Below are 25783 nucleotides of genomic sequence, written 5' to 3'. Positions count from 1 at the left end.
GTGTGGTAGACTTAGAGGAAGCTCCTGGCTCCTGGCTTCAGCCTGGCCCAGCCCTGGCTGTTGCAGCCATTTGGTGACTGAACAAGCAGATGGAAGAGCTCTCTCTTTCCCTTTCAAATAAACAAATACATCTTCAAAAAAAAAAAAAAGTCAGGCAGTTTATCAATGTAGACTATGAGGAATAACTTAAGCTAATATGTTTGGTACACTGATCTATGGATGAGAAAAAGTCAGCAAAGTTAATATATTTTTCAAGAAGTTTTTAAGTATCTTGTTGACTACAAAGCATTAATGCAATTGGGGCCAGCACTGTGGTACAATAGGTTAAGCTGCTGCCAGCAACAGTGGCATCGCATTTCAGAGTACTGATTTTTGAGTTCTGGCTGCTCTGCTTACAGTCTAGCTTCTTAAATGAGGTAAATGAGCCTGAGAAAGCGATAGAAGATGGTCCAAGTACTTGGGCCTCTGCCACCCATGTGGGAGACCTGGATACAGTTCTAGGCTCTTGGCTTTGGCCTCTCCCAGCCCTGGCAGATTTCTTTCTGTCTGTCTTTCCCCTCTCTCTGTCACTGTGTCTTTTAAATAAATAAAATAAATCTTAAGAAAATGGCTTATGCAATTAAACTAGGTTCCTGAAATGTACTGTAATAACCATAGGATAATGGACATAATAAGAAAATTAATAATTTATCCTAATAATTAAAAAAAAAAAAAACCAACTTGACATCATCAAGTTTAGCAGTCCAGAGTGAAAAAACAACATTTTATTTTTATGGATTGTATTACAGATAGTTGTAATAAGGTATTTTAAGTTGCATTTTCCACAAAATAATGCAAAACAATAAATTATATACTATGCTTATTTTAATCAAAAGTAACTCAGCTTCTTAAACAATGATAGATCAAATAAATTAACTTTTCACCATTCCTTTGAAACTGAAATTCTGAATGTTTACATATCACATAGCACAAAGAAAGTTTATAAAAATCAAACATTTGTCTCTAAAATATACATATATACATGCATTGACACAGAACACAAACCTGAACTGTCTTAAAAAACTTTTGCTATTGCATGAAATTAAAAATTACAATCTGAAAGTTGAACTATTCTTAAGTATATATTGGTAAATATAATCTAAGTAGCATTTTAAGGCATATGTAAATAAAAATAGCTTTTATTGTACTTTTATAGGAAAACTTAAACCATTTTAAGTGTAAAAGTAATGTCCAGTCACAGTTTACCTTGTCCTAAGAGCAAGCCAAGCAGCTTCAATGTCCGCATAAAGGTTCTTCTCTGTTGGCTTCCCAGAACTTGCACCATATCCAGAATAATCATATGAGAATATATTACAATTAATTCGTGATCCCAGTCCTATGTAAAAGCTGCTCATCTGACCAAGATCAACAGCATTTCCATGTGAGAAGAGTAAAGTGTATTTGGCATTGGGTGAGCAACGCACAAACATACAGGCAATTCTGTTGCCTTTACTGGTTCTAGTCATGAAACACTCAATAGCATCCTTTTCTCTAGAAGAGTACTGCCAGTCTGCACGTTCAGAGAGGTGTAAAGTCCAGCGGCTTCCACTTTCATCGCACATCAGTGTGTAGGTTGGATCAGGTGGCAAAAATGCTAATTTTGAAGCAATTTTCCCTGGGCAAGGTGGACAGCAGAAGAGGCAACATAGTTCACTAAATGAAAGATTATTCATCTTCTGGAAAAGAAAAGGAATAGCGAATGTTTTGATAATTGAATGTGGATTTTGCATTCCCACACAATAGAAGGTTAAAACAAAGACATGGTAAATATTGCTGGTCAATGTTTAAAACTATTGTTTTAAGTATCCTATCAAATAGATTTTTGGCATCTTTTTAGAAATATTTTCAACCCTGGGTGAAGCAAATATTCCAGATCAGCAGACAGATTCCAAACAGACTTCAAATAGTACTGTATTATTAACTCATTTAACAAAAATGTGAAAGATAAATAGCATAGGAGTTATGAATTTATTTATTTATATTTATTTGAAAGGCAGTGAGATAGTATACACTCACACACACAGACACGAATCTTCTATCTGCTACTTTCACTCCCCAAATACTTGCAGCAGCCAAGGCTGAGCCAGGTTGAAACCAGGAGCTTGGAAATCAACCCAGTGATGGTGGCAGTGAATCAAGCACTTGAGCTATCACCAGCTGCCTTCCAGGGTATACAACAGCAGGAAGCTGGATTGGAAATGTAGGTGGGACTTGAACCCAGATACTCTGATATGGGATGCTTGGAACTCTGATGTTTCAAGCCAGTCTTCACCTCTGCACCAAACAATTCCATCAAATTATCTTTAATGTAGTTTGCAATTTCTGTATAACGCCATGAAAATTTTCAGAATCCCATGGAGAAGCTAGGGATTTAATGAGAATGTTAATACAGCATTTATGAAGCAGTTACCACTAGTCAGGCATTGGGTGAAGTGTTCTTTGCATACTATCTGTTTAATCCTCAAAGTAACCCTGATTTAGTCACTAGAGTACATCAGCAGGCTATACTGCCTTAGTGGCTTAGAATACTATTTGTTTCAGAATTCTTTCATTTTAGCCACAGTATCAGTGGCTCCCAAAACTCACAAAAAAGTATTTGTATGTACACAATTATTACCCAAACTTAAAAAAGCTGTAAAATAAAATTTCCTATAGGAAATAATGTTTGGATAAGAAAGAGTACAAGGTTCTTAGCAAGAGAGCTGGGGTGAAATCCTAACCCTACCACTGGGTAGCTGTGTGTCCTTGGGCATTTTACCTCTTTGACTTCATTTACCTCATAAGTATAGGCCAATACCAACACTCAACAGAGTGGCTATGAAGATTAAGTATGATGATGCAGAGAAAATATATAATACAGGGACAGCCATACAGATGGCACACTCAAGAGTGATCCATTTTCTCTATATCTTTTCCCATCAATAACTTACTTTTTAAATTTATCTGAAAGGCAGGGAAGGGGTGGGGGAGGAGAGATCGAGCAGGTGACATCAATCTTCATCAGCTGGTTCACTTCCCAAAGGCCTGCAACAGATGCTGTTGGGCATGCCGAAGCCAGGAGCTGGAATTCAATTTGGGTATCTCAGGCGAGTGGCAAAAACCTAACTACTGGAGCCAAAGGACTGTTCCCTATTAACTTTCTCCTACAATCTCAGGGACAAAAAACAAATACTTGTTTTCTTTATCAGGACTTCTTTCTATCCTTTTTTCTTTTTAGCAGAGACAGACCATTGCTTAGTTCTAGGAAGAAGGTACTCAAAACAAACACTTTCCATAGGTTTGGAGGCAGTTAATTTTCTCCAAAATACCTAAATTCCAGGGTAAGAAGAAAAAATGTATATCCTCATACCAAAGTGGGTGGAAATCCCCTCAGAGAAGTGACTAATGTGTTGTGTAAAAATCTGAAAAGAAATGAATGCCCCTTCCACTAATGAATCAAAACTTGTTCTACAATGTTCAATACATAGGTGTTAATTTTCCAGTGCAAATTAGTTAAGTATAAAGAAGCAGCAAAACAGCTTAAAAGAGGGAAAAATGGAGAAGTATGACATCAAAGGCTTTAAAAGCTGAATAAGGGAGGGGTAGAAAAATATTTTGGATATTGAGAAACACTTTAAATTGCTATTCTGCCTTTATTCCTTTTCAGCTTCAAAACAAACACAGTCTGATTAAGGTCTTGTTGGAATAAGAATGAAAACAGAAATGACAACTAGTGCTAACTTTAACTGGCTCCCTCAAGTGTGATGAGAATTTTGAGGACATGCACAAGGCTGAGGAGGCAAACAATGTGATGATTTAGCAATGTCTACTACAGAACTCAGCTACAAATTCACTATCCTTCTCCGAGGGCTAAGAATCTGATGAAGAGGATGGCAAGGAAGGGATCGGGTCAGGCCAAAGCCAGGAGCTTCAGCAGGGAGCTGGGTCAGAAGTGTGGCAGCTGAGACTTGAATCACAGTGACTTGATGTGGGTGTCACAAGTGGCAGCTTAATCCACTGTACCACAACAGCCCCCCGCCCCATGTATTTATCTAGTTATATATATAGATATCTATATATATAAACTGCATGGTTTCTGATTTATCATGTCACTTACGGAATCTGAAACTACTTCTGGTCAGTTATAGGCCACTCTTTTTTTTTTTTTTTTTAAAGATTTTTATTTATTTATCTGAGAGATGGAGTTACAGACAGTCAGAGGAAGAGACAGAGAGAAAGGTCTTCCTTCCTTTGGTTCAGTCCCCAAATGGCTGCAACGGCTGGAGCTGTGCTGATCCGAAGCCAGGAGCCAGGAGCCTATTCCCGGCCTCCCATGTGGGTGCAGGAGCCCAAGCACCTGGGCCATCTTCTACTGCTTACCTAGGCCACAGCAAAGAGCTGGATTGGAAAAGAAGCAGCCGGGACTAGAACCGGTGTCCTTATGGGATGCCAGTGCCTCAGGCGGAGGATTAACCTACTGCGCCACAGTGCCGGCCTCGGCCACTCTATTTAGTAACTAGGCTTCTGGAAGTCACAATGATCCAGACTGTCAGTAATATTTCCCTGATTTATTTTTTTAAGCTATACACAAACCTGAGTATTCAGAGAAAAATAATTGGAAACAGTAAGACTGCATAAAATGTAAAGAGTGGTCTATTTGCAACCACCAGAAGCAAAAAAAAACACACTTCTGATGGTTACCTTTCGTTGTTAAAGCTTTTTGAAACTTCAAAAATTATTATTTTTTTATTTGAGACACAGAAAGAAAGCGAGCTTCCATCTACTGGTTCCACTCTCCAAATGCCTGAATGCCCGGAATGGCTAAGGGATGTGTGGGCAGCAGGGACTCAACCATCTGAGCCATCTCCTGATTCCTTGTGGGTTATACATTAGCAGAAGGCTGGAATCAGCAGAGCAGGGACTGGAATCCAGGCCCCCCAGTGTGGGATGTGCGTTTCCCAACTGCCATTGTAATCGCTAGGCCAAATGCTTGCCCTAAGCCTAATGTTTTAGATGAACTGTTAGAAGAAACCAAAATAAATAAGAAAAGTTAAAATTCGATTTATATCAGAGCCTCTTAACACCACAAACAGACACATGGGGTAGAAGTTTGATGATTAACAGAGAGACATGGAAAAGATCATAATATAATAAAGTGACAGCAAAGACATTCAACTGTGAAAAAGTGGGGTGGAGGGGGGCTCTAGAATGTAGGTTAGCGCTATATAAGAGGGGCAAGAGCTCAGCAGACTGACTCAAGACATATCACCACAATATTACTAACAAATAACAAAGGCAGTGAGTGATTTATGTGGGGACACTTAAAAAAGTTCATGGAAAAAATTAATTAAAAGTTAAAACTGATTTTGGTGCAAAGAAAATTAAAATTCTTCCATAGTTTTGTCATAATATGCATTTCCCATGAACTTTATAAATATCCTTTGTAAGCATGGATTTCACATTTTTGTATTAAAATAAATATCTTTTAAAGTATTTTAAAGAGATTTATTTATGTACTTATTTGAAAGTCAGAGTGACAGAGAGATAGAAGCACAGAGAAAGATCTTCCATCTACTAGTTCTCTCTACAAATGCCCACTGCAGCCTTGGCTGGGCCAGGTGAAAGCCAGGAGCCAGGTACTCCATTATGGTGTCTCATGTAGGTGGCAGGTACTTGAGCCATCATCTGCTGCTTCCCAGGTGCATTAGCAGGGAGCTGGATCAGAAGCGTAGAGCACTCAGTACTTGAATTGGCACTCTGATATGGGATGTAGGTGTCCCAAGAAGAGGCTTAACCTGCTGCAGCACAAAGCCTGTCCCCAAAATAAACATCATTGGATTTCATTTTCCACAATCCTTTTGCTATACCTTTGTATAACAGTTCAGTAGCCTATTAATATTGAAACAAGGAAAATTAAATTCACTTCAGTATTCTCTGAGGATCCCTTATGAGTTAGGCACTGTCACCCTAAGACCTAGTATGTAATTAGAGTAGCATTTAACAAAGTATACTCACATGTGAAATAACATTATGGTCTTTAGAGAGTCCTAGATGAAGTAGAGTTTGGTGCATTACATAGAAGCTGTATATTCACTGTGAAGTTTGACAAAATGCTCTTTTTTTCAGTAAAAATGGAGCATCCAAAATACTTGAGATCATAGGACATGAAATTCAGGTGATTTTGCTGGGAAAATTCAACTCTGCTTGAGGATATGGACTGTGCTCCATTAAAATGGAAACCCAAATTTAGCGGAAATTTTTTTAAATGTATCGGTCAGTATTTTTAAGGTTTATTTATTTGAGAGGTAGAGTTACAGACTGAGAGGGAGAGATAGAGAGAAAGGTCTTTCATCCGCTAGTTCACTCCTCAAATAGCTGCAACAGTTGAAGCTTCGACCAGGCCAATCCGAAGCCAGGAGCGTCTTCTGGGTCTGCCACGTGGGTGCAGGGGTCCAAGCACTTGGGCCATTTTCCACTGCTTTCCCAGGCCATAAACAGAGAGCTGGATCCGAAGTGGAGCAGCCAGGACATGAACTGGCACCCACATGAGATGCCGACACCACAGGTGGAGGCTTAGCCTACTACACCACAGCACCAGCCCATAGGGGAAATTTTCAAAAGTGTTACATTTGGGGGCTGGGCATTGTGGCACATGAGGTTAAAACCTTGCTTGGGATGCTAGCATCCTATATTGAATTACCACACACATTCCACATTGGTTTGTGACTTAGATGCTGTGTTTCCGATCCAGCTTCCTGTTAATGTACCTGGGAAGACAGTGGATGATAGTCCAAGTGCTTGGACCCCTGCCACCCACATGGGAGATGTGGATAGAGTTCCTGGCTCCTGGCTTCAGCTTGATACTATCCCAGCCACTGCAGGAAATTTAGAGTGTGAACTAAAAGGTTTCTCTTTCTCTCTCTCTGCACCTTTCAAATAAATAACTAAATAAGTACATAAGTCTTTGCCTTTCATTCTACCTCTCAAATAAATTTTTTCAAAAAAAAGCACTAAGTGAAATAAGCAAGACCTAACCAAGTCTGAAATTCAAGATAAGACAGTTGCAGAAACAAATTTATTCAAATGTAGAGTTACACACACACACACACATGAGATAGAGAGAGAGAGAGAGGGAGAGAGAAAACATGAGCATCCATCTACTGGTTCACTCCCCCAAATAACCAAAACAGCTAGGCCTGGCTGAAGCCAGGAGACAGCAGCTTCATCTGGGTCTCCCACATGGGTGCAGGGGCTTAATCCCAGTTCCCAGGCACATTACCAGGGAGCTGGATCAGAAGTGGTGCAGCTGGGACTCAAACCAGCCCCTATATGGGATGCCAGCATCAAAAATAGGCAGTGGCATTGTCCACTATGCCAATACTGGCCTCTGCTGCAGAACATTAAAACTTATCTCTATCCAACTATATCCAATGTCTCTCCTATCTTCTTTCCCTCTTACCCTTCATAATCTCTTGTGACCATTACTCTCTCCTGCTATAAAATTAACATTTTTATTTTTTAAAGATTGATTTGCTTGAAAGGCATTTACCCTGCTCCCCTCACTGTCTTTTAGAGAGTTCTGGGGTTGTCTAAGCAGAAATAATCACTCCCTTGGTTACACACGGCTTGATGGTTTTATGCCCTCTCTCTATTTGACATCAACAGTGTATTTATGGTTTCGCAGGTTGCCATCAGGTAGCTGTTAGATCTGAAAGTCAAGACTTTATTATAAATCCTTAAGGACTGTGACTAGACCAGTACTTACATGCCTGAGGCTTATGTCTTGGCCAAACGTGTACATTTCTATTACCAATTATCTATCATTGCATCTTACTCTCAAGACTCGTCTGCCTTTAGTAGAGTATCACTGTGGCAATCTTCAGCACCACCAATTTTAATCATAGAACAATTTAGGAGGCGTTTCCATCGCTACGCAACCTGCCTCTTTGAGTAGTTTGGGTATTAATGAAATTGAACTTAGAGGTGGATGAAGTAGGGTATTCCCTTTACAGATCTTTGAGGTACAGAAGGTTACACAGGGCAAGTAGAAGAATGCAACAAGCTTCTCAGCATCAGTAATGTCACCCTGTCAGTATTTTAATGCTTAATAAACCATTTATTATGAATATCCCCTACTCAAAAATAGTTCAGGATAACTTTGTATATTGCTCTCAGATCTGACTTTGGAAAACTCTTATCTGGGTGACTCTGAAATAGGTATTATTTAATCAACTCCATGGAAAATCAGTTAATATGCCAACATCTTTGGGTCAAGTCTGAAAATTAAAGTCAGCAACAACACTAGTAAGGTCATTTTAGGCTTCTTGAGGCTTAATACTTAACAGTTACATCACCTAAATTTTTAGATGTATCTAGAAAGCTAAGGAATCCTCTCCTATTGTTTGATCTGTGGTAAAGATGGGTATTACCAGTGCTGCACTGAGGCATTTCTGTTACCAAAAAAAAAAAAAAAAAAAAAAAAAAAGAAAATCAAACTGATGATCTTAGTCTACTCACATCTCAATTCTGTCCCAAATGTCAAAAAAAAAAAAAAAAAAAAAAAAATTGAAAGGCAGAGTGACAAAGAGGGAGAGATCTTCCATCTGCTGGTTCACTCCAGGCTGAGTCTCCAAATGGGCGGCAGGTACACAGTACTTGGGCTGTCACCTGCTGCCTTCCCAGATGCATCAGCAGAAGTGCTGCATTGGAAGCACAGAGACTTGATTTGAACTGGCACTGTGATATGGGATGCAGGCATGCCAAGCAGTGGCTTAACTGGTTTTACCACAATACTTGCCCCCCACCCCCTTCTATATTTCCACTATTCTCAGCTCTGGACAGGAATTTCTAGTTTGTATCCCTGACTTCCATTCTTTTTTTTTCCATTTGGCAGTGCACATACCCAGATTATAGTTCTGGTAGCAGACTTTTTTTATTTTTTTTTAAAAAGATGTATTTATTTATTTGGAAGACAGAGTTATGCAGAGGCAGAGAGAGAGAGAGAGAGAGAGAGAGAGAGAGAGAGAGGTCTTTTATCTGCTGTTCACTCTCAAATGGCCACAATGGCCAGAGCTGGGTCAATCTGAAGCCAGAAGCCAGAGGCTTCCTTCAAGTCTCCCAAGTGGGAGACTTGGGCCATTTTCTACTGCTTTTCACAGGCCATAGCAGAGTCAGATCAAAAGTGGATCAGCTGGGACTCAAACCAGCACCCATATGGGATGCTGGCACTACAGGTGATGGCTTTACCAGTTATGCCACATTGCTGACCTCGGTAGTAGACTTTGAATACTTGGCCTGGAGGCATATTTTCGTATAGCCATTAAGGAATGTCCCTAGCTCTGTCACCTGTGGAGGCTTCGGAGAACTCGGCCAACACATGACACTTTAAAAAATATCTTGATTCCTTTTCTGGAGGTATACTTAACAGGTACCAGGGAAGGATGAAGTTAGAATTTCAGTCTGTGTATAAAGGAGATGCCAGATTTTTAGAGTTGGGCTCCCAGCCTTCTTTTCCCAGAGGAAGATCTGTTTAAATAGCAGTAAGGTTATTAATACATTGTCCATCTAAGAAATGCGATAGGCACATTTCTCTTTCTCCAAAACCCAAGGACAAACTTCTTTAGTACATAGGACTAACCTTCTTCTTACTTTTTAAAAGGCAAATGACAGGATAAAAAAGAAAAATAAGATAAATATAAAGTTGATTAAGTCCCATTTTTATGTTAATGCAAAAAGCTGAACTAGATTAGGAAAGGTCATATCTCTTCTGTCCAAGCAGCCTTGGGGCTGACTATATGGAAATCTTATTTGGTAGGCTTCCAGAAATAAGTAGAAAACAGTAAGAAAATCTTTGTTTATATGTCCCCTTCTTAAGATTAATTCACAAAATACTACAATTTCTCCTTGAAGTAAAATTAATAACAGCTGGGTTCAGGAAGCTTCAACTAAACCCTGTTGTATATGAGACATGAAGTCACCTTGCAAAGAAGAAATTGTTTGCTAATTATATTTCTCTTATCCATCAATCCCCTTTCCAAACACACACACACCTTTATAGTACAGATATGGAGGGATTATGGAATTTATACAGTCTCAATATAAGTATAATATTCTTTAGCTCTCTACACAGATGCTGTGACCTATCAGTTAATCCTTACTAATGTGGTACAGTTCAGCTAACTATATAAACTGCCATCTCTACCACTTCCTTTTCTTCTGGCTGTCAGCAGCTTTCCTTTAATCTTACTCATCTGTACTAAAGGTCTGAAGCAATACCACTCTTTGAAGATATGAAACCAACATTTACCGTTTGTGCTCAATACTCTGATATCCTTCCTGGCCCCAACAAGCCAACATTTTACTAATGTTTCTCCAAACATGGAAAATTTGCCTTCTGTATATATTTTCTTCAGCAATGTATTATAAGAGCTGGAATAATATTTCAAAGAACAATCTCAATGCCTAATTAAAGAAAACAGGGATAAGATATTTAATAGATTGGGAGGAGACAGTTAATTTTTCAAGACCTTGGATAAATCATGTAATCACTTTCTGTTTCCTCATTTGAATACAAAAGGTAATTGGTCTAATGTTCACTAACGTCTCTTTTTGAAGTCCTAAATCTACATGCTCCTTTTTAAATTGACAATATTTTAAGCATATAACAGTAATTAATAACATTGTTATAAAGAAGAATATTTTTTATTTTACAAAAAGTTAAGTTCTAGGTAACACGAGGTTGCTTCAGAAATCAGAAGAAGGTAGAGATCAATATCTAGGAAAGATTCTATGAAAGAGCTAAAATTTTAGAATTAGATAGTAATAATTTCTTGAAACAGAGAAAAGTCCTGCAGGTTAGCAAAATAATAAGAATACTTGTAAATCATGAGAGCAAGAAAGAACTAAAGCAGTGTGCCTAAGTAGAAAGAAAAAATGGGAAAGGGTGGGATTACATACGTGAGAAAACTTGAAAACAAATGTCTGTCAACACACAGAAAACCATTCTTTAGGCATGGGACAGAATGCTGCAATGATGTAAGCTACTGCATATAAGTCAATGTGGACTTTTACATCAGAATTTGATAGTACTGATGAGTTAAACAGAGCACACAACTTTGTAATTCACATAGTGCTGAAGAATCTTATATATCTAAGATTTCTGAAAAAGGAACCTGACACATTTCAACTTGGTACAATGAAGCAGTGTAAAATACATAGTATTAGGAAACAAAATAAATGGTCTTCATTTCCTTTATATTGCAAAACATAGAAACCACATCCTTTAGTTTAAAATACTTGGGGGTGGCATTGTGGTCCAGAGGGTTACATTTCAGCCTGCAATGCTGGCATACCATATGAGCACTAGTTCAAGCTCAGGCTCCCAGCTAATATGCCTGGGAAATGCAGTGGAAAATAGCCCAAGTACTTGGGCCCCTGCTACCCACATGGAAGACCCGGATGAAGTTCGTGGATTCTGCCAGGCCCAGTGCCAGCTGTTGTAGGGTTTTGGAGGAATGAACCAGCAAATGGAAGATCTCTGTCTCTCCTTCTCTTTCAAATAAATAAATACTAAAAATAAACAAATAAATAGAATCAGTGCTTGGCTACATTTAAAACTGTTTCTCCAAGTTCCCAAATTCTCCAAAACAGTAACAAATATAACTCTACTACATATGATGAAGAGAAATAGATTTGTAAAAATGGTTGAGGCAAAACCTTTTCTTGAGATGAATTTCATAGCTTGGGTCTTTAAGTTTCTGGTAGTTTACATATCTAGTGTATTTCTAATGTAAAAACTTGGGCTGAGGAAGAAAGCATTTTAAGATGGGTGGTTGGGGCCGGCGCTGTGGCATAGCAGGTAAAGCCGCCACCTGCAGTGCTGGTATCCCTTATGGGCACCGGTTCAAGTCCTGGCTGCTCCACTTCTGATCCAGCTCTCAGCTATGGCCTGTGAAAAGCAGTAAGAGATGGCCCAAGTCCTTGGGCCCCTGCATCCACATGGGAGACCCAGAAGCTCCTGGCTTCAGATCGGCAGAGCTCCAGCTGTTGTGGCCGAATGGGGTGTGAAGCAGCGGATGGAACTCTCTCTCTCTCGCTCTACCTCTCCTTCTCTCTCTAACTCTGGCTTTCAAATAAATAAATGAATCTTTAAAAAAAAAAAAAAAAAGATGGTTGGTTGGTGGGGGCCAGCACTGTGGCACAGTGGGTTAAAGCCCTGGCCTGAAGCACCGGCATCCCATATAGGCGCTGGTTCTAGTCCCGGCTGCTCCTCTTCTGATCCAGCTCTCTGCTATGGCCTGGGAAAGCAGTAGAAGATGGCCCTAGGCCTTGGGCCCTTACACCCACGTGGGAGACCTGGAAGAAGCTTCTGACTCCTGTCTTTGGACTGGCCCAGCTCCATCCATTGCGGTCATCTGGGGAGTGAACAGGCGGATGGAAGACCTCTCTCTCTGTCTCTACCTCCCTCTGTAACTCTTTCAAATAAATAAAATAAATCTTAAAAAAAAAAAAAAAAGATGGTTGGTCCATTCATACTTCCAAGTCATCCATTGGGTTACTAAACATTTCATGTACTACTTTAGGCATGAATGCCATAGACATGTATAATTACAAAATAAATCTTAAATTCATTTAATGATTCTTTACCTGTCACACAAAATTTCTACCTTTTGAAATCTTGTTTCACAATATCTCATTTTTATAAATAAAGGAAGAATGTAAACAGCAGGGGCCCAGGAATTCTGAAACCCACGTTCTAGGTATTCTGTTTAGATGAGCTATTATGCCTTCAACTTCCTCAATCTTAATGTGAAAACACTGAACTATGAGATGTACAGCTTTTTCACAATGGATATACTAAATCTTCTCTGTCCTCTGCATACCTAGGTTTCCTGGGGCATCTTATCCTATTTTACATTGTTATTTGTGACAGGTATTTGGCTAAGACATTATTTGGGATGTTCACATCTCAGATCAAAGTGCCTGAGTTCAAGTCTCAGCTTTGCTTTTTTTTTTTCCAGTTTCCTGTTAATGTACAGTCTGCAAAGCAGCATGTGATGGTTCAGGTGCTTGAGTCCCTGCCACTCATGGGGCAGACCTGGATGGAGTTCTGGGCTCCTGGTTTTGTCCTAGCCAAGCTCTGGTTGTTTGTGGGCATTTGGGGGAATGATTTAATGCATGGAAGATATGTCTGCTTTCTAAATAATAGTAATAAAACACCCATCACTATTTTTATATAAGTAGATATAGCTGTTTCGCAGAAAAATGAAAAGATTCCACATTCCCTTATTGATCTTTATAAAGGAGAAAAGTGTAAACCATTTGGGAGTGCTATTAAAAACAAATCAAAACAGTATTACATAGGCAAGAAATTTTCACTGACCTTAATATCTTAAAATCCTATAACCAAAAAATGATAGTTCAAGTAGAAAGTCACTCAATTTTTATCTTTTGTCACAGACGAGAGGACATATTCTTTACATTTATTGAAATTATTTTTTACACTTTGTAGCATTTATGACTTTGAAAAATGAAATGATCAAGATTATGTGTAATTAGGCAACAGAAGGAAAAAGTCAAATGTGTGAGTAAACAAATGGAAGAATATTCGAGAGTAAAGGTGAATTTCTCCCATTCATATGTTCTCCTAACCTATAATTTCTTTTCTAGATAGTCTTCTACGTGATCTACTGCTTAAGAACTCCCTGATGGCTTCCCTCTATACTTGTAATAAAACCAAACTTTCCTACAGGTCCTTAAAAGCTCTGCACAAACTGGCCTTCGCCTATTTCTTCAACCTATCCTTGACACTTTCCTTCTATCACTGCTTTAGTCTGTCTGTCAGCACTTTGAAAACACAAACCTGTTTCCACATTAGTTTGCATATATGTTTTGCTTCCTCTCTACCTTAGTATTCTAGTCTCAAGTACCACTTTTTTTCAGAGATCTTCTAAACCCCAAATGAAAATTAAATTACTCTAACAGCACCGAGTTTTTCCTGGTTATAGCTGAAAAACATGATCCCTGCCATGTATTTCACCTGTAGAATTTATCTGATTAATGCCCAATATCTTTACTAGATTTATGTCTCTGTGGTTAGTGACCATGTTTTCTTTACCACTATATAGGCAATATCTGATCAATAATAACCTATTAATAGAGAAGAGTGAAGAAAATAAGAACCTGTAGATATAATTCAAGACTTGACAGAATATGAACTATGATAGTGCTAACTAAAATAAAAATAGAAGGTTTTTTTTGTCTTGTTGATTAGAACCAGAATTCACAGAACTAATGTAACTTATAGCTTGACTCTGGAAATAATGATAATCTACCAACTTTTTATTTACATTACACTTGATGCATTAGAAAAACCTACCTTTGGATATACTTAAATTCTGAAAGAAAGGCAGTTAAATAAACAGCTTATTTAATTGAGAGTAATTATCACATGTACGACTAATTCTTTAAATGGAGAAATGTTTTACCTTGTAATAAGTTCATTAACTGCAACATATCAGTGCCCTGAATACAAGTCAGACTATGTTTTTTACATACCAAGTTATGAATGAGCGTTCCCTGACAAGGCTGGAAAATCCTGTTTTTAAAAGATTGTTTGGTGGGCCGGCACTGTGGTGCAGCGTGTTAAAGCCCTGGTCTGCAGTGCCAGTATCCCATATAGGAGCTGGTTCATGTCCTGGCTGCTCCACTTCCGATCCAGCTCCCTGCTAATGCGTGTGGGGAAGCGGCAGATGGCCCAAGTGCTTGGGTTCCTGCATCCACATGGGAGACCCAGAAGAATCTCCTGGCTCCTGGCTTTGGGTTGGCTCAGCTCCGGCTGTTGCAGCCATCTAGGAAGTGAACCACTGCATGGAAGATCTCTCTCCCCCTCTGTCTGTAACTCTGCCTCTCAAATAAATAAAATGAAATCTTAAAAAAAAAAAAAAAAAAAGATCATTTGGACAGTGAAGGGCAAAAGTGACATGTTCCTCAACTGATAAATCTGAAAGGCCACTAGAGAGTCAGGTACCCATGAACTATTTTGAAGAATAATTTAAATTTTGTATCGGCAAAACTGAACATTCTCTCTTGTTCAACTGAGGTTTTTGGGGTTGCTTTTTGATGATGCAATATGCTTCTTGAAATGTATGCTAATGGAAAAGATTTATCATCCTTGAAACAAACACTGATTTCTTTTTTTTTTTTTTTTTTACCCCCGGTATACCAAGTGTACCTAAATGGCAGGTATTTTTTTTCCACTTTTATTTAATAAATATAAATTTCCAAAGTGCAGCTTTTGGATTACAGTGGATTTTTCCCCCCCATAACTTCCCACCCACCCATAACCCTCCCATTTCCCACTCCTTCTCCCATTCCATTCACATCAAGATTCATTTTCAATTATCTTTATATACAGAAGATCAGTTTAGTATATGTTAAGTAAAGATTTCAACAGTTTGTACCCACACAGAAACACAAAGTGTAAAATACTATTTGAGTACTAGTTATAGCATTAATTCACATTGTACAACACATTAAGGACAGAGATCCCATATGAGAAGTACAGAGTGACTCCTGTTGTTGACTTAACAATTTGACACTCTTGTTTATGGCATCAGTAATCACCCGAGGCTCTTGTCATGGGTTGCCAAGGCTATGGAAGCCTTTTGAGTTTGCCAACTCTGATCATATTTAGACAAGGTCATAGTCAAAGTGGAAGTTCTCTCCTCCCTTCAGAGAAAGGTACCTCCTTCTTTGATGGCCCCGTTCTTTCCACTGGGATCTCGCAGAGATCTTTCATTTAGGTTTTTTTTTTTTTTTGCCAGAGTGTCTTAGCTTTCCATGCCTGAAATACTCTCATAGGTTTTTCAGCCGGATCTGAATGCCTTAAGGGCTGATTCTGAGGCCAGAGTGCTGTTTAGGACATCTGCCATTCTACGAGTCAGCTGTGTATCCCACTTTCCATGTTGGATTGTTCTCTCCTTTTTAATTCTATCAGTTAGTATTAGCAGACACTAGTCTTGTTTATGTGATCCCTTTGACTCTTTTTAAACTTTTATTTAGTAAATATAAATTTCCAAAGTGCAGCTTTTGGATTACAATAGCTCCCCCCCCCATAACTTCCCTCCCACCCGCAACCCTCCCAACTCCCGCTCCCTCTCCCATTCCAATCACATCAAGATTCATTTTCAATTATCTTTATATACAGAAGATCAATTTAGTATATATTCAGTAAAGATTTCAACAGTGTGCACCCACACAGAAACACAAAGTGTAAAATACTATTTGAGTACTAGTTATAGCATTAATTCACATTGTACAACACATTAAGGACAGAGATCCCATATGAGGAGTAAGTACAGAGTGACTCCTGTTGTTGACTTAACAAATTGACACTCTTGTTTATGGCGTCAGTAATCTCCCTAGGCTCTTGTCATGGGTTGCCAAGGCTATGGAAGCCTTTTGAGTTTGTGGACATCGATCTTACCTAAATGGCAGGTATGAATTTCAGCCCTCAACATAAAAGCAGAATTTTTACCTTTAAAAATGCCTTGCTTTGCCGGCGCCGTGGCTCCCTGGGCTAATCCTCCGCCTTGCGGTGCCGGCACACTGGGTTCTAGTCCTGGTCGGGGCGCCGGATTCTGTCCCAGTTGCCCCTCTTCCAGGCCAGCTCTCTGCTGTGGCCCGGGAGTGCAGTGGACGATGGCCCAAGTGCTTGGGCCCTGCATCCCATGGGAGACCAGGATAAGTACCTGGCTCCTGCCATCGGATCAGCACGGTGCGCTGGCCGCAGCGCTCCAGCCGTGGCGGCCATTGGAGGGTGAACCAACGGCAAAGGAAGACCTTTCTCTCTGTCTCTCTCTCTCACTGTCCACTCTGCCTGTCAAAAAAAAAAAAAAAAAAAAAAAAAAAGCCTTGCTTTGCCATCTGTTTGGGGTGGTCAACTGAAGCTGCCAATAACCTCAGCTCATATAGACTATCCTAATTCAAACAGTGGCCAGGATATTCATCAAGAACCCAAGTTCTTCCTTTCCTTTTCCACTTTCAGTAGCAATATCAGGGAATACTAGCACATGCTCTGCTAACCATTTCCACGCTCTTTAGGACTTACAGGATGCAACTGTTGGCAATAAAGATGGCCATAAGCCCCTGAACATTGATTTTTTTTTTCCTCTCTTCCTTTCACTTTACAGCACCATCATGGGCAGAAGAATAATTTCATACTTCAGCCTTGCTCACTTCCTCACTCTGGAACCCTAAAAATAATGAATTACACATATAGATTATAAGATGTCCTGCTATGGTTAAACAATTCAAGTATTTACATTTTTATAAGCAAATAAATTGATGTATATAGGGTAATATTCACAAGCAGAAACAGGGTAGGGCAGTATGCACTGGTACAAAACTACTGTTTCAACAATCTAATTGTCTATACCTGAAAACACAGATTCACAATATTGTTCAGCAATTTCTTAGGTCATAAGAAACAAAACCCAGAGGTATCTAAATTAACAGGTAAGAAGAGTTCATGAATAAAGCTATGTATTTCTCAGAATTGCTTCAATTTATTACTTTCTTAGCATTTTCTCAAAAGCAGCAGAAATCAACTTGCAGCAAAACTATTAAGTGTTTTTCCAAACACAAATATTAATCCATAACTGGAATTTGTTTAAAAAATATACTATAGTTTTTTATATAAAGTAGTCATTTTATGAGCATTTCTTGGCAATGGTGGTTTGAGGACTAGTACTATCTATGATAAAGTTTTTAACCATTCTTTGGCAAAGTGAGAAAAGGTATGAGCAAATGTAGTGCATTTAATTTAAATGTGTAACTTCTATTCAGATATTCCTACTTTTCTAATGTTAAATTTTTTGTGTGAAAAATGAAAACTTTTATAAAAAATTAAACAATGGTAACTGATAGTAGGTTTCATTTAAGTGATTTTAATGGCCTTCTTCTTTTAAAAAATTTAACTGGCACAAAAAAATCAAGTTTTAGAACTAATGGAGTTTGGAACTAGACATAAAGGCATTCAAATCAGCTTAGTTATCTTCTAGTTGTGTGGTTTTAGATAAAATGTTTTTCTGAGCCTCAATTTTCTCATCTGTAAACTCTGCAAAATTTCTGGGAAGAAGAAATGAGGCAACATTTAAATTCTGGCCTACTAGATGCAGAAAAAGATGTGTACTTAGAAGAGGCAGACATGTAATCAACAATGTCTTCCTAGACCCTAGAAATCAATCAACTTCTGATTGGTTTTTCATTACTGAGAAGTCTCAGCTCCTCATGACCAATCCCTCCACATGTTTCTGAGGGATCCATTAACTGCTAGCATTATCATACTCAAAATGCAATCTAATATCTTACAACTTGTTATCTACTGCTATGCATTATTTTAAAAAATTTTTGCACCCAAATAAATGTAACTTTTAATTGTGGCTTCCACAAAGGCTTTGGAATTCCCTTATATTATTTACGATCACTGAAAGCCTGTTATAATTTTGACACAACTACTTTGTGGTAGGTATTCAACTTAGGTATTCAACTTTGTGAAACTAACCTTGGTTTCTCTGACAGTCTCTTCAACAGTTGTTTTCTTTTTGCTTTAAGATTAGTCTTCCTCTATTAAAGCCTGAATTTAAATATCTAAATCCCCAAGATTTCAGATCTTTTCCTTAAATTCTAGACCCTGAATATCTTCATTTGTATTTTCTTCCTCCCCTCCTTCCTCTCTATTCCTCTATTCTATGAAAGGCCTATTTCCTATGTATTTCTCTCTTCATTAAATGTTATAAAATCACTAATATCTCACACCCATTGAGTCTATGATGTACACTGCTGCCAAGTGATGTCACTTTACTATTTAAAATCTTTCCATGGGTCTTACAAGCCCTCTTAAATAAGTCTAAATTTTTTAGTATGCCCTAGTTGATTCCCCACCCCCCATCCTCCTCACTTCCTAGTTTCTAGTCTTATTTCTAAGCACTTTCCTATTCATTTACTCCAGTACACATACTGTTCCTGGATAAGAGACATGCTCTTTTTTGCTTCTGTGACTTTGTACATTTGTTTCCTTCTCTGTTGGTAAAATCCTTCCCAGCCTACCTTTCCCTCTTTATATAAACCAACATTCAATATTTAAAAGTCATTACTTAAATTATCCTTCTTTAAGAAGGAAAAAAATCTCTCCTAAACCATGCCCACGCTGCCTGATTTACACTATCTTATTAAAACTTTTTGCTTTTTGTATATGCATATGCAAGTATTAGATTATGAAGCAAAATGTCTTTCTTATGAATTCTTATATATGAAAAACATAAAAGACCATATTCTAGGGTTTTGTACTAAAGTGTCCTTTATGTATAAAAAGTGCTTCTCACGGCTATTACCTTAATATCCTAAATCTTTACCTAATTAATAAAAGTGAGACTGAAGTCTGTTAGAAGGCTTTGAACAAAATGTAACTTTAAGCGTTTCAGATATAAAGTTGCCAAACACAAGTTCCTAAATGACAGTAGTTTCTTTGCTAATAGCTGATGTACAAAGAATAACTGTTACTTTTGGGGGTGGGGATGGCAGAGCTACCTAGAGAAAAATTATTAATACACTAAGGATACTTAATCAAAACCAAAATACCTAGGTTACAATCTGCAGATGGCATTTTGGGAAAATTTCTTACATGAATTATTTCAATTTTTAAAACAACTAAATTCAGGAGGAAAACAAGTTTGATAGAACTGACATACCGATAAAGTCTTTATTTTTGTTCCTGGAGGTACCTTATTTTAGGTTTATTGGACTTGGTATGAAGACTTGCTCACAGCAACTTAAAGAGGATATTCCAATCTCCTTCCTTATCTTGACTTATATTAAACATAAACTGTACTTAGTTTCTTAATCGTATTTTTTAATGTCATATCCTCAAGATAAATTTCAGATACTGGAAGAGAGCCACAACAAATAATTTTTTAAGCTGCATGTAGTAGTTTTAAGAGACAAGACCTCTAACTCGATAACCAATTCTAAAAACACACCCTCAAGAAACTGACAGAAGCACCATCGAGGAGAATGAAAAAGTTGTAACTAGAATGACTGTTTGTATCCTAATGACTTTCCAAAGTCTGTGAGCTAACAATAAATTGTTTTTGTAAAGAGTCAATTTTTAGCAATATTGGAGAAATAAAAATTCAACACGGGGAAAATGCCACCAATCAAAAAATCAGGTTTGATCCAAATTTGCTTTTTCTGTGACACTTTATGTGTCTTAGCAACCTCAATTCCTTCAAGTACAAGATGATACCTAATCATTGGCTTCATCAAAGATGATGTGTGTTGACTAATAATGAACTAACTACAATACAATCTGAAATTCTAGTATAAAGACATTCTATAAATACAAAATACCTAAAAAAATCTGCATGATTTTCAAATGAGAAAAGGTTTAGAAGTTGTCTTCAAATGACATGTATTAATAAAGTGTATCACTTTATTGTCTCGTTCTTTCCATCAATGTTTTAGAATGGGAGGGATAAACATATCAAGTAATGACACAGATAATTATAAATTGTGAAGAATACTGGGAAAATAAAGCAACAACACCATATGAGAAGGAGGGACAGGATGTAGCTGCTTTTACTAACTGTTTTCATACTTTTCTTAGGTTATCAGTCTTTTACACATAAGGAAATCATGACTTCAGGTTAAATCAATTTAACTTGACTAAGTTCATTTAACTTTTAGTAGGAGGTCCAGAAACATATGTTTAACTGCAAAACTAAATTTGGTTCAGTCTTCCGTGATTTTGCTAGTTCTGTACAGCTAACGGCCTTAGTGACTGTACATCTCTATCCTTTTTGCCCTACTTGCTAAAGCTTAACCTTATTTAATAGGTTTCACTGCCTCCTTTAATCCCCTTTACTTCCATTTTTTATTTCCTTTTTAAAATTTACATAGAGAAGGAGAGGCAGAGAGGCAGAGAGGCGCAGAGAGAGAGTGTGTCTTCCATTTGCTGGTTCACTCCCCAGTTGGCCACAACGGCCAGAGTTGCGCCAATCCAAAGCCGGGAACTTCTTCCAGGTCTCCCAAGCGGGTACAGGGGCCCAAGGATTTGGGCCATTTTATACTGCTTTCCCAGGCCTTAGCAGAGAGCAGGATTTGAAGTGAAGCAGCTGGGACTCGAATCAGCACCCATATGGGATGCCAGCACAGCAGGTGGCAGCTTTACCTGCTAAGTCACCAGCGCAGGCCCCTCTATTTTTTCTTTTATTCCAAAATATTTATCACCTTTTTTTGTAAAAAAAAAAAAAAAAAAGTTTTATTTATTTATTTTGAAAGGCAGGGTTACAGAGAGAGGGAGTGACAGAGAAGTCTTCAATTCCCTGGTTCATTCTCCAGATAGCCACAAAGCTCAGTGCTGGGCCAGGCAGAAGCCAGGAGCTTCATCCAGGTCCCCCAGTTAGGTGGCAGAGGCCCAAACACTTGGGCTGTATTCCATTGGATTTCCCAGTATTAGCAAGGAGCTAGATCCGAAGTAGATCAGCCAGGATACAAACCAGCACCCACATGGGATACTGGCACTGAAGGTGGTGGCTTTACCTGCTATGACACAAAGCTGGCCTGCCTCTCAACATTTTAAGCATTTCATTTGTGATGCATATTATCCATGATTTCTAAGTAGGGGGTAAGTGCTAGGAAAGTTTGGAGACTTTGCTTTGTTTTGCTTACAGATGAAGAAGACCACCATCTACCAATCCCTCTCCCTGCAAAGAAAAATCACCTAGAACACTGATACATACACAGCAAACACTGGTTGATTTTTCCTTTCTTGCTATTAATTCTTTGAGAACCAGAAACACACACACACACACAGAGGGCTTTCAACAGCTGGTTCATTCCCCAAATGTCCCCAGAATGTATTTGTCAAGAACCCAACTACTTAAGACATTATCTACTTCCTCTCAGAGTCTGCAGTAGCAGGAAGCAAGAGCCTGTAGCCAGAGCCATGTATCAAATTGAGACACCCTGAGGTGTGACCTGGATGTCTTTAACAATTAGGTTAAAAGCCTGTCTCTTCTTTCCCACTTTTCATTTTCAGCTATATGCAATAACTTGTCTATCATTTTCACTTTTAATTTTTGAGAAAACAAAATAGACCCTGTATCAGACCTAAATTACATTCAAATACCTACATTTACTCTGAAATTGTTAAAAAAATTTAGGTTGTGAAATCCTAAGTATCATTTTAAAAGCAATGAAAAGACATGTAAAACAAACTGTGGACCATGGCAAAGTGATGATGACAAACGTTAAGGACTGAAGAGTGCCTACTCATGCTATGACTCTTGAGAGTACATGAGGCACAGATGAATCATAAGAATCAGAGTGCAGGTTGAGTATCCCTGAAATGCTCACCATCTTTTTTTTTTTTTTTTAAGATTTATTTATTTTATTTGAAAGGCAGAGTTACTGAGAGCAGAGGCAGAGAGAAAGAGAGGTCTTCCATCTGCTGGTTCAATCCTCAGATGACCGCAATGGCTGGAGCTATGCTGATCTGAAGCCAAGAGTCAAGAGCTTCTTCTGGGTCTCCCACATGGGTGCAGGGGCCCAAAGACTTGGGCCATCTTCCACTGCTTTCCCAGGCCATAGCAGAGAGCTGGACTGGAAGTGGAGTAGCCAAGACTCGAACTGGAGTCCATATGGGATGCCAGCACTGCAGGCGGCGGCTTCACCCACCACACCACAGTGCTGGCCCCTACTATCCTAAATCTTACAGATTTTGGGGAATATTTCCACAGACTACCAGCTGAGCAACAAAAATTGCAATCGTTGCTCAAAATATTTTAAACATTGCAGCTTTTAGGAAGGAACTTGTATTCTAAAGTGACAATTCCCAGACTTTATGGATTTCAAAAGCCAGTTTAAAAAAAAAAAGTTGAGAGGCCTGCGCTGTGGCGTAGGAGGCTTAAGGTTAAGCCTTCATTTGCAGTGCTGGCATCCCATATGAGTGCTGATTTGAGTCCTAGCTGTTCCACTTCTGTTCCAGCTTCCTGCTAGTGTGCCTGGGAAAGCAGTGGAGGGTGGCCAAGGACTTGAGTCCCTGCACCCACATGGGAGACCAGGAAGAAGCTCCTGGCTCTTGCCTCTGGCCTGGCCCAGTGCAAGCCACTGAAGCCATTTGGAGAGTGAACCAGCAGATGGAAGATCTTTCTCTCTCCTTCTATCTCTGCCTTTCAAATAAATAAAAAAAATCTTAAAAAAATAGTGATTTCAGCAAAATGGGTAGGTATTTTTATTGAATATGTTTAGATTCAAAAATACCTCATCACACAAAAATAGTTATATGCAAATTTAAGATCTATATGAGAAAAGTAAAACTTTTAAGGGTTTCTTTAGAAAGAACACAAATCATGAGAATAAATATGACATTAAAGTGTAAGACTTCTAGTCATTTAAAATAAAAAGGCATGCTAAGAAGACATTTTTAAAGCCCACCAAATACTGTTATCCAGAATGTAACAAAATTATTTACTAATCAACAAAAGATATTCCAAAACTAAGCAGGAAAATCACAGGCAAAGGATGAGGGCCGATAAATGAGAGTATTCTCAATCACATAAGCAATCGGAATATGTAAATTAAAACCACAATAAGGCACCATTTCATACTCCTTAGAGCAGCAAAATGAGGTCTAAAGGCTCTGAAATGTGGAAAAACAGATCAATTCATACATTATTTGTACAATCAAATTGAGAGAAAACTAACAGTTATCTAGTAAATTTGAAGAAGCTCATGATTTTCTTTAATGATTTTTTTGAAAGCTGTTACAACTTATAGGAGGCACAACTAAAGACTGGGTCCACCAAGAACTCTTCCTGCATAAAGATTAAGATGTCCAATGGCCAATGACTTCTGAGTACTCTGGTTTATTTGCTTTGTTGTAACACAAAGACTATAAATAATACAGCCACTATGTAAAAAGGGAAGACTGCAATTTTTTTTCTGTTCAAACTTTACTGAGAATAGCTTGCTATTCCAGAAAATAATTTTTCACCAACAACAATGATGCTATTGGTGGCTGAATGGCTAATTCAACATACTTCTTTAAATCTGCACTAGTCACTGTAGGAGTTGACAGTGATTATACGTACTGGGGCAAAGCATCTGATCACTATTTTTTTCTTTCTTTTTTTTTTTTTTTTTTTGACAGGCAGAGTGGACAGTGAGAGAGAGAGACAGAGAGGAAGGTCTTCCTTTGCCGTTGGTTCACCGCGCTGATCCGATGGCAGGAGCCAGGTGCTTCTCCTGGTCTCCCATGGGGTGCAGGGACCAAGCACTTGGGCCATCCTCCACTGCACTCCTTGGCCACAGCAGAGAGCTGGCCTGGAAGAGGGGCAACCGGGACAGAATCCGGCGCCCCGACCGGGACTAGAACCCAGTGTGCCGGTGCTGCAAGGCGGAGGATTAGCCTAGTGAGCCACGGCGCCGGCCCACTATTTCTTCTAACAGTGCTTCTTAGACTTTAATGTGTACACAAGTCACCTGGAAATATTTTTAAACTATAGTATTTGAGTTAATGGGGTAGGGTCTGAGTTCTGCATTTCTAACAAGCTCTCAGATGATTTTGACGTTGCTGGTCTAGCATAACACCTGATAGCAAGACTTGAGAGCAGTGGAACACAAGCATATACACAAAAAAATGCATACTACTTCATTATAAATTATTTATTCTATTTTGGGAAGGGCATAGTCTCCCTTAAAATATGACTATGTTTACTGTTAATTTCATTTTATGGGGCTGGTGCTGTGGTGTAGAAGGTTAAGCCTCTGTCTGTGGTGCCAGCATTCCATAAGGGTGCCAGTTCAAGTCCCAGCTCTTCCACGTCCAATCCAGCTCTCTGCTAATGGCCCAAGCACATGGGCCTCTGCATCCACGTGGGAGACCTGGAAGAAGCTCCTGGCTCCTGAGTTGCCCAGCTCTAGCTGTTTTGGCCATTTTGGGAGTGAACCAGCAGATGGAAGACCTCTCTCTCTCTCTCTCTCTCTCTGTAACTCTGCCTTTTGAATAAAATAAATGAATCTTTTAAAAAATTTCATTTTACAATAGTATTGCAAAAATTGTAAAATATTTCCACTAAAAATGGGATGTAAGGTCAAAAACCCACATTGCTGGTGAAGTTGTGCACATGTATCCTAATAGCCATGTATTATTAGGCAATTTTGTCAATGTGCAAATGTCATACAGTGTGTTTAAACTAAGGTGACTGTGACATAGACAGTACAATCTTAGGAGGCCATCACTGTATATGCAGCCTGTCATTGGCTGAATTGTTATGCACTAAATGACTGCATCTAAGAATATTCCCTAAAGCACTGCTTGGAAACAACTAAAGCTATCATCAACAGAAACCTGATCTAGTCACATAATGGAGCATATACTGTATAGCACTAAAAATAAGTAAATCAGAGCTGCATAAATATAGATAAATCTTGGCCAAGTTGAGTCAAGCAAGCAAGCTACAGGAAGCTAAAAACAATCAAAACAAAGCTATATAATGTGCAGGGATATAAAAATATGTGATTAAATATAAACAGGAAGGATGCAAGTCAACTTCCAGTTTAAGGTTAGAAGTAGGGGAAAGCACTTAAGAGATTTACAAAGAAAAGAGAAAGCTTCATGCTGATTTGTAGTTTTCTTTCTTTAATTGGGTGATGGACAGATGGATATTCACTATATTGTATACTGCCAATACTTATACTGTTA

At 38.6% G+C, this 25783-nt stretch overlaps 1 protein-coding gene across 3 annotated transcripts in view; it reads right to left on the bottom strand.

Moving 5' to 3' along the window:
* Positions 1–25783, bottom strand: part of ABHD17B (abhydrolase domain containing 17B, depalmitoylase) — a 39089-nt gene that overhangs the window by 10334 nt on the left and 2972 nt on the right. Inside the window, exons 2-3 of one of the 3 annotated variants that reach the window (XM_051858763.3) lie at positions 2970–3100; positions 1246–1715 (exon numbers count right to left, since the gene is read on the bottom strand). In XM_051858763.3, coding sequence (XP_051714723.1) covers positions 1246–1712 — 467 coding nt within the window. In that variant the 5' untranslated portion in view covers positions 1713–1715; positions 2970–3100. Of the gene's footprint in view, positions 1–1245; positions 1716–2969; positions 3101–17128; positions 17268–25783 lie in introns of those variants that run through there. The other 2 variants (XM_070050769.2, XM_002708204.6) reach the window with 2 other exon arrangements.

Source organism: Oryctolagus cuniculus, chromosome 1 (assembly GCF_051225735.1).
Source record: "Oryctolagus cuniculus isolate XC-2025 breed Fujian yellow rabbit chromosome 1, ASM5122573v1, whole genome shotgun sequence".
NCBI classification, from domain to species: Eukaryota; Metazoa; Chordata; class Mammalia; order Lagomorpha; family Leporidae; genus Oryctolagus; species Oryctolagus cuniculus.
This window is presented reverse-complemented; position numbering and strand designations above follow the sequence as displayed.